The sequence below is a fragment of the Sinohyriopsis cumingii genome, unplaced genomic scaffold (genome assembly GCF_028554795.1).
Source record: "Sinohyriopsis cumingii isolate HCF-2022 unplaced genomic scaffold, ASM2855479v2 utg000615l, whole genome shotgun sequence".
In the NCBI taxonomy this organism is placed as follows: Eukaryota; Metazoa; Mollusca; class Bivalvia; order Unionida; family Unionidae; genus Sinohyriopsis; species Sinohyriopsis cumingii.
Window position 1 is genome coordinate 79,860 of NW_028315917.1, and position 9,969 is coordinate 89,828.

Here is a 9,969-nt window from a genome sequence, read left to right on the forward strand (position 1 = left end):
ACACTTTGTAAGAAACTTATTTTGATCAAGATCAAACATGTTTTGTCGTTTTTCATATAATCTATTTCTCGTTTGAAAAAAAATAATTGAGACTGTATTATTGTCGAGATAAAGGCATATTTCGCAGGTTCAGAACGGTTGACTGATCACTTTGTCCGGTCTACCAAGAGGACTCGCTATCGAAGCCATTAAGGAGCTCTTTGTTGTATACTGCTAGAATGGGATGAAATATTATCAGTATAGTCCTGAATTTGCTTGATTTAGGCATTATGTTTATTTTCATTTTAGAGAAAAATATTTAAGATATGCGGATGGAGAGAGAGAGAGAGAGAGAGAGAGAGAGAGAGAGAGAGAGAAAACGAGAGAAGAAAGAAAGCGATAGAGAAGCAATTTTTAAGTAAATAACTAAAACTCTCATGAAGACTCGTATTACAGAAAACGAGTGGAAATTTAGTGCAAATATTTTATTCCAACTATACAATCTTTGGAAACTTAACAGAGATATAAAGCCTGAAACATGATTTCTTTCAGAAACGTTACGACAATAGCCGTAAATATCAAGGTACATACCTATCTCCATGATAAACTTTTTATATTAATAGATGGGCTGCGTGTATTTACATTCGTCAACAAAAGTTAAAATACATTTTGAACAAATGAATTGATTTGGTTATATCTCTCTCCATCACACGCGTACACGCGCAATCCGCCATTCATTAAAATGTTTATCGCTATACAAGAGAAACGCGTTCATTTTTTTTTAACCCAACTTAGAACCAAAACAATGACCTGAAAGTAATTACTGTTCTCAACAATTTTATATTCGCGTCGAAATATTTATATTTTCGTTATCTACTGATAATGCTCAAAAGGTGTCCTATCAGAGTGACTAATTGGGAAGGGGTTGTCAAGCACATAAGGTGTCCTATCAAAGTGGCTAATCCAAAAGGGGTTGAGTCACGCTAATAAAGTGTCCTATCAAAGTGGCTAATCCAAAAGGGGTCGTCAAGCTCATCATTTCGAGTTAAACAGTCAGAAATAGAAAGATGTGAGCATCAAGAGCAACAACAGAAAAAAGCTATATCCCCGTCCCTCTACCTTTTTGAAATCAGACACTAGTATTTACCAGTCCAAAATAAACAGACCTTGTGGAACACTTGAGGACCTATTCAAATATTTAAAACTATCTTCTGTGATGTTTAATGGGTGATAGCAGACAGGATTGGCGGTTTGGTGGGATAGATCAGTTATATAGCCAGCGGTATTAAATTGCATACATACATACATACATACATACATACATACATACATACATACATACATACATAAATACATACATACATACATACTCAAAGTGGGTATGTGAGAAAGCTTGCCATAAGCTTCTCGTGGGTCGGTGGTTCTTTCCGGGGTTTACCCCGGTTCTTCCTCCACCATTAATACTGGCCGCCATGTACAGCCTGTCGTGTGTTGAAAAATGGCGTTAAACCCCACAACAAGATACATACATACATACATACATACATACATACATACATACATACATACATACATACATACATACTAGACAGATACTAAATTCATTTATTTTCAATTACATGTAGTTTAAAAATAAAAACAAAGGTCACAGATTTTAAGAAAATACTGACACCTTCACTCCAAATGTCAGGAGTGTAGTGAGGTTGCATTAAATCGTTAATGTCAGTAAAAAGTCTAAAATCTCCTCGGATGTACCTTGTTCTTCAGACGACCATTCCAATGCCAACTGGAATTCGTACTCTCTGTTTTGGCTTCGTTGAAATTCGCACTGTTTGGACTGACTGCGTTCTTTTTCTTTTTTTCTCCTCCAACCTTACAACAAATGACGAAAGCAAACACTACGAGAAAAACCTGCAACAACAACAACAACAACAATAATAATAATAATAATAATAATATGGTGGTGAATGTCCATTTTGGTAACAACATAACTGTCGCTAGAAACGTTCTAAACAGAATTATAAAAATTAATCTATATGGCGTTTCAACAAGCTGATCTAACCAAGTGAACTATGTAACAACACCCATAAATTTTCATTGGCGGTCCAGTTTTGAACTATTATCCTAATGAGACAAATGCTCTATTGCTTTAAAAGGCATGTTCACTTTATTAAGAAGTATGCTTCTAAACAATGTTGTTAACAAATTATTCCATACTGCTTCAGCTTGCGTCTAGGACTATTTTTCACACGGAAGAAATTAAAGTTGCACTTTCCGAACCAGTATAAACTGCCAACATTGATGTGTTCTTTTTTATTTATTTCCATTCTAAACAAAAATAATGTGATAAAAAGAATCTCAAATGAATAATGATGAAGTTTTAATTTATGATACTAGTAGAATAAATCCGGAGTCTTGACGAACAATAGCTGGAAATTATTTAGTAGTTTCGTAAACATTACCCATTTGAAATCCTCTATTTATTATATAGATTTATTAGTCTAATAATACACTAGTGATGTGATAATTTAATTCTGAATTTATGAAACAAGCTGAATAAGTTCCAGCATGGGCAAGCTTTGGCGGTCACACGCAAGACATTATTCCTCCAGTTTCATACAGTTTAATAATTACTCATTCAAGCTTCAGTTTATCATACAGTATTTAATTTCGTAGATAAGGTCTGGAGAGAAAGAAGAATTAATGAATTTTGACGGGCGCGAGATGAAGCAATATTAAACAAGGTCATAAGGTCAACGAATTTGCGAGCGACAAGTTCTCATTATTAATAAAAACTCACGAAAACAGTTTCTAATCATCAAATTTTCCTAAAGATAATACAATTTTAGATTTTTAATTTTGTAGATACCTGAAACAGGGCAAGTACTGAAACTGCAACGCTGACAGCGATCTTGTTGCTAATGATGTAGTCGTTCCAAACTTTGTCAACGCAACCCTAAAATAAACACAACGTGTAATATATAGCAGATCAACACAGCTGTTAAAATTTGGAATAAAATTATTTATTTATTTACTTTTTATTTTATTTTTTATTTTTTCTGTTGTTTGGATGGGTGGGTGGTACTTTGATTTTCCATTCTGTACAAATGTCAAGTCTTTTTTCAAAAGGGTCATTTGATGTAATATTAAGTTTCTAAACAACACAATGGTGGTCAATACATTTGATGGTTTATGTAATGAAGGACGTAAACGTGTAATGTGTAGGCAGAGATACATGTCACAATGAAACTTTAAAAGTGTATAAAACAGTTTTTGAGATTGTTATCATACAAGAATAATTTATTACAAAATTAACTATAAATTTAATAGGTCCTAGCATTTACTTTAAATAAATATTATCTTTAGATATTTCTTTAGTTGTGGATGTTAAGGAGAGAGCGAGACAGGCAAATAGACAGATTGATAGAGATTTACCGTGTTAAGGTAGTTATTGCTCGTTGTTGGAGTGACTGCACAAGAAAGTGACGCCGAATCACTGCCGGATGGTAGTGTCATACAACAGGCCAGTGGAGTCGTTAGTATGCAGGTGCAGGAACCAGTATTATATTTGGCGGTGTTCCATTTTGAAGCTCCAGTGAAGTCGCTGTAGTCCTTTGCTCCACAACATTTGAACTGTATGAAGATTTTATATATATATATATATATATATATATATATATATATATATATATATATATATATATATATATATATAGGTATTGTACTATCGTCTGCATCAAAGGTTAACAATAATGGGCGTATTGCTAGCGGCGACAGCAATGGAGAGGCTAACTTCCTGGTTTTGGTGTTTTGCGGTGCAGCTGCACAAGTATTTAGTGCCAAAGAAATTGGAATAAGGTGCATTTTCCAAGGTCACCCCTTGTAACTTAATTGCTTAGCTGTATAGATAAACACAAAACCAAGGACACGCCATATAATATGCTTGTATAGATGTGCAGTTAAACACCGGACCAAACATTAGCTGCTCCGTATTCAGTGGTATTTGTTATGGTCAAATACATTATGTGAGTGTACACACATTATATCAGTGTCCACAGATTATGTCAGTGAATATACATCTTTATCAAGAAACATAATATTTTCATTTAACTAATTAGTTAACAAGAAAGCTTTACATGAGGAAAGTCATAGTACGAAGCAATGTTCCTACTACATTACTTTTTAAATCTTCTAAAATTGATGTTATTGCTTTTTAATTTACAGAGTAAAATAAAGACAAAACACACACACACACACACACACACACACACACACACACACACACACACACGTGCGCGTTCTGGTAGAGTGTACTTCATCAGAACTATTTGTTTGAAGTAAAATCATTGAAGAGGCGTTTTGAAAAGGTATCACCAGAGAAAACTTTGGTTTTTAACACACACACACACACACACACACACACACACACACACACACACTGTTATCCTTTATTTTGGATGACCCTGTGTTTGCGTTTATTTTGATGATAGTGACTACTCAAATCTTTCTTATTTTATAGAATGCATTTTGTTTTTAAAAATCCACATGTAATTGGCATCTTAATGTCAGGACTGTGCTAGAATGAACTAAACGACATTGCATATTGATATGAAGTACCTGTCTTCACAAATGTTGGAGTTAAGGCGTACCTACATATATACCTACCTACCAATATTTCCTAATATCGTTTGAGTAAACATTTAATTTCAGTGTACTTGAAATGGTCCTCAATATCTGTAAATACTGTAATGTAAATTTACTTTTTAAAGAGCTGTGTTGTACGAGATAAAGTGGCAAATGAGAAATAATTTGGAATAACTGTACATGACCTCGTTACGTACAATAGTGAATTTTTGTACTATTTTTCCCGTTGCTTTTTTATCGTAAATGACATGGCGGGTTCGTAAGGATTGTTAGACTGTTTTGCTGCACAAGTGAAAACAAAAAGCAGAAATTTTTGAAACCAACTTGAAAGAATGAAATGTACATTTTCGAACAACCCTTGACCGTTTTATGCAGAGTATGTTTGCATGATAAAAAGATGTGATTATGGGAGGGCGGCTATTATGTTTTCCGTATATATTGTATCAAAAACAGTGGTGTACAGTTTCTCCATGCAGTTACATCTTTATTTTATCTTTTTGTAATTTTGTTTGTAAACTGAAAATACTGCAATAGTAATAATAAATTAGAAAAGTAACTGCATGCATGGCAGTGCCATCTTACTTATTTGGCACACTAAGCAAGTGCTTAGGGCATCAGGCCCAAAAAGAGACATCAGACAAAATTCAGATTATTTGTTGTTGTTGCATGTACTAAAATTTTGATTTGGAATGATGGCACCACTGATACTTCCCCACCTGTTTAGCTTTTATTATTGTTGAGGGGTAGGGCTTTTTTTTTTTTCGAGTTTTACATTTGTTGGGGGCACCATAATATTTCCAGTGTTTAGAGCCCTGGACGGCCTTAATCCGGCATTGCATGATCGTTCCTCATAATATGGCTACTAGCGTTGATCGATGGAAAGAAGATAACAAGGACACTACCATCACAACATGGCTATTTATAATTTAGAATTTAAGGGCACGTTAACACAATGATGGCTATATGATGCGAATCAGAAGGAACGATCTAAAGATCCATGAGTTAAGAATTGCGCAAAACAAAATGTTTGTACAATGATAAGTAGACGGTGACCGCATCTATTAAAATGAACAGAAAAGGACGTGGAGGTGGAAGAGTAGTAAAGGAAGCGAGTGGTTTAGTTTAGAAATCAGACACTTGATGTTTCTCTTTACTTTCTTCGTGAATTTTGTAACATATAAAAATATTAAACCTGTTGTAACATATCAAACATATACTTGTTATAATATATAAATCTTATATACCTGTTGCATGGCTAGGTTCCAAGCTTGAGAAACTAGGTTCGTTCCTGTTAGATCTTGGAAGTCAGACTGGATCCCCGACTTTAAGCTGCTGGCAATAGGTGTCTTGATCTAAAATATGTTAAGAATGTCAGGCTAATCCACAAGTAAATGAGAACATAAAACCAATCATGTTAATTGAGAGAGAGAGAGAGAGAGAGAGAGAGAGAGAGAGAGAGATGACTTAGCATAAATCATGGCTTTCACAACCAATGACCTGGGATGTAACTACTTAGATTATTTTTCCAACAGGCAATATATCGAATAAAACCACATAAATACAGAGTAATGCAACGTATTTTCTACTATACGTCAGCAACAGATGGATATTCATGTAGCCAAGTTATTTCCATTTTATTTTTTCACACATCATCACCATCTTTACATTTATTCTATTCTCAGACAGCTATACGTGTTTCCATATGCAACAAGAGAGTTTTGCCTATATATGTATCACTGTGCTATAATTTCAATTGAACGGGAAAGAGTTGTTGTTAATTTTTGTTAAGACAAAACATAAACTAAATGTAAAGTTACGTCTTCAATACTTATACTTACAACAGACGGAAATCCCAAAAATAATGTCACCGCCACAATTTCTCCCACCACGATTAGGATTGCAAGCGTGATATACTGGAAAATAATACCAACATCAATGAATGTTCAAAGTTTGTATTTTCAAGTTTTTGAGATAGAAATTACTTCATAAGTTATTTTGTGACTTAATGTGGCATGTGTAGAGCTGATATCGAATATACGCCACAAAGCGTCCAGTTTTTTTTTTTTGTTTTTTTTTTTTTTGCTTCACTGTAATGAATGCGATTGCCTTGCTGTTTCTCTATCCGGTTTTAAGAATACCTATCAGTTAAATGTAAATATAGCATCCCTTTCATACGATGGGCTACAACAATTTTTATTTCTTGGGGGGGGGGGGGAGGGTTGTATTTAAGAACACCTGTGTAATAATAAACTCAGGGGGCATTTGCTATTCACAGATTTTAGTGATATGTTTTTATTGCAGATGGTCGGTGTTGGGAAGGTATTTCTCAACACGAGCCGATTTCTAGGAGTAGACGTTATAATGTACAGTATACATGAGATAGTGGATTAATTAAATAAAGTGGACCCTCAGTGTTTTAACATTTGGAATTCTCTAGATAATTTTAGATATACCCGATTAGTAATTTGAGATAGGAGTAGTTCTTTGTGCTAGGTGTTTGAGCCGAGTCATACGTGAAACAAGAAAACAAAAACGATACAAGTGTAAAATTATGTTAGTACCGTGTGGTCATTGGGCAGTTAGAGACAAAGTAGCTTTAGTAGTATTTGCATGCTTAAGAACCCTTCAGCTGACAACGGCTATAGGGGAAACAACGGACATCAAGCCATACTCAGGTATGTGATTGATTCGTTTGGCAGTCAGACCCATGCGTGTAAAGATACTCAACACATTTCGTTACAGGTGTAATTTCTTTACTTTCGTCACTGAATCGTTAGTCTCTGATGTCACTCTGCCTATTACAACAGGTGACGTCAGAGCCAGTTCCCTATTTATAAAAATCCAAATTGTGCTGTCACAAAGTCTGTGAGTAGTTTAGCAGACCTATAATAAAAACAGACGGTAACGTTGTTTTTTTAAAATTAATATTGTGTGCAATCTATCAGAATTTGAGGACTAAATTTAAATATTGATTGAAAAATGAATTGATGTAGTTGACACTCATTGAAAGCCTACCAATATCAGAAGGAATTTGATTTTGTAGCATGCTCCACAACACCCAAAAAAGCAAATCAGCACAACGAAGACGCCAACTCCTATTAAGGAGTAGGCCACAGGTTCAGTTATTGACCCCAAATCCAGATTTACATCCACGGTACCGCCTCCCGTGGCCGAGATCGATTGTTCAATGCTTTTCTCCACCGACTCGAGCGTACCCTTGTACAAACTGGAGCCAAACTTGACGAGTAGCCCGCCAGCGAGGAAGGCCAGTCCAATTATCTATGTAGAATGTTAATGGAAAGACAATTATAGATGATCCTATACTACACTCTTAATGTATAGAACAGTGTTATGAAAAATAATTTAAATATCTTGCTCTAAACGGCTAAAGAAAATATGAAATTGTTCAAACTCTGTTCATAATGTTAAATTGAAATCAGCAAAAACATAAGATTCCAATTATTACAACCAAAAAATATTTTATTTCATTCAAGGAAACCGAAGGTAAAATATGATGACTCTAAAGTACATATTAATTCTTGGACATTGCATGCATATATGTATAGCATCTATATGTATATCTAACCGTTTCACCGTTTGTTTGTTTTTTTTCTTTTGTATCGCCTGCTTTGGTGATAATATGAAATAGTTTACCACTTTCCTCAGGAAGTAGCAGTGGCTGCGTCAGCAATCTTACGATTTTGTGTTTTACAAGGTCATTTATCACAAACAACGCGCCGATCTTCGCGGGACGTTTTCTGTGTATAGTTTCTAGTTCCAAATTTACTGGTCAAATTGCCATTCTCCTAACTTAATAGATACATTCCCATATAGTTTAATGCCCTGGTCATAGACCAGGCAGGAAAATACATGTCCGCCTATGACGTAAATAAACTTTCTTCAAACCTGATGTAAAATTAAGGCCAGTTCCTTCCTGGAAGCCAATTATGAAATTAACTTGCAGAAGAATAGTTACAATGATGACCAGAATTAATTAAAGTGAAAATGAGTATTTTAACTGGCATTCTTGATTAGAAAAGAGCGTGTAATGCAAAGAAAACGAGAACATGACATTGAGATTGTGTCCTATAGAAAGACTGTAACGTTTAAAATTCCACGAAAACCAAGAAGCGAAAGATATTTGCCTCAAATGAAACCTGTCAATGTACGTATCAGAAGTGCTTCTAAAAAGTCTTCTTTTTCGAAATGTTTATTTTACGTGTTGGAAGCCATATCTTTGGTGGAATGTAAATGTTAGACTTTATTCTTTTATATACAAACATTGTTGCTTGCAATATCAATTTCCTTTTTTTCTTTCTCTTTTTTTTTCTATCAGAGAGAGAGAGAGAGAGAGAGAGAGAGAGAGACGTGGCGGATAGAGTGATAAGGACTGACATGTAGGCAAATAATCATAATGGAACTTACTAAGAATACTATGTTGAAAATGACTATGATCACCCTGCCACACGATTCAAAACACCCCATTTTTCTCAGTTGCTAGGTTTGGTCGATATGAACCTGAATTGAAATACCAAATTACTTTTAAAATGCAGGCATCAACTCTTATGAGAAACAAAAACAAACATGTATTAAATCTATGTCATCGTAAACAACAATACTCTTGAGACAAAATAAAATATATTAATGCACGTTTTTATAGATACTTCCAAAATATGGCGACGACACATATTTATAAGTATGACTGATGTAAACCATATTTACATAAATACTTATTTTCGTCCATTGAGTTAGAAATATATCATATTGTCTATAAAGTATATAAATAAATGTGTGTCATGCTTTATTTGTTTTCAAGATTCTTTCATCGATAGAATAAACTATATCACGCTGAAATTCCAATAAAGAAATAATATTCTTTGATGGCTTAGAACATAAAAATAGAATGTGTGTTTTATTTAAGTGCGAAATGTAAGGTATATTTTTTTAAAAATCGAAGTTCAAACTCGGATGTGTGATTGAAAATTACCTGCAATGGCGAATAAGTTGGTTACATTCACTTCTTATTTCCAAAATGGCGTATCTTAGTATGCCTTGACTGCTACCCCGACTCGTAACCTCCTCTTAAATGTCGGGGAAAGGAATGTAAGTAGTTTTCATAGCAGACACATACAGGCAGTGTGTACCAATCGCTTTATTGGGTTGAAACAGCCATTACTTTAAGACCCCGAGTACACAAAAGAGGAAAATCGCACTTCAGTGAGACCAATTAGACGTTATCAAGGACGTTAATAAATGTTTAGACGTGTTGCCTGAAATCAGATAATTTAGGTGCTATTGTATATACAACAAACATAGTTCTTCTAGATTTATACATTATACCGGAAT

General features: G+C 34.4%; 1 protein-coding gene across 1 annotated transcript; it reads right to left on the bottom strand.

Moving 5' to 3' along the window:
- Positions 1 to 419: 419 nt before the first annotated feature.
- Positions 420 to 9,811, bottom strand: LOC149773740 (CD63 antigen-like). The gene is made up of 8 exons (XM_089946044.1): positions 9,611 to 9,811; positions 9,049 to 9,141; positions 7,639 to 7,902; positions 6,462 to 6,536; positions 5,868 to 5,975; positions 3,415 to 3,612; positions 2,849 to 2,935; positions 420 to 1,890 (listed from the first exon to the last, which is right to left on the bottom strand). The coding sequence occupies exons 2-8, from the start codon at positions 9,106 to 9,108 to the stop codon at positions 1,714 to 1,716; spliced, it is 969 nt and encodes a 322-aa protein (XP_089802170.1). The 5' UTR covers positions 9,109 to 9,141; positions 9,611 to 9,811; the 3' UTR covers positions 420 to 1,713.
- Between the last annotated feature and the right edge of the window lie 158 nt (positions 9,812 to 9,969).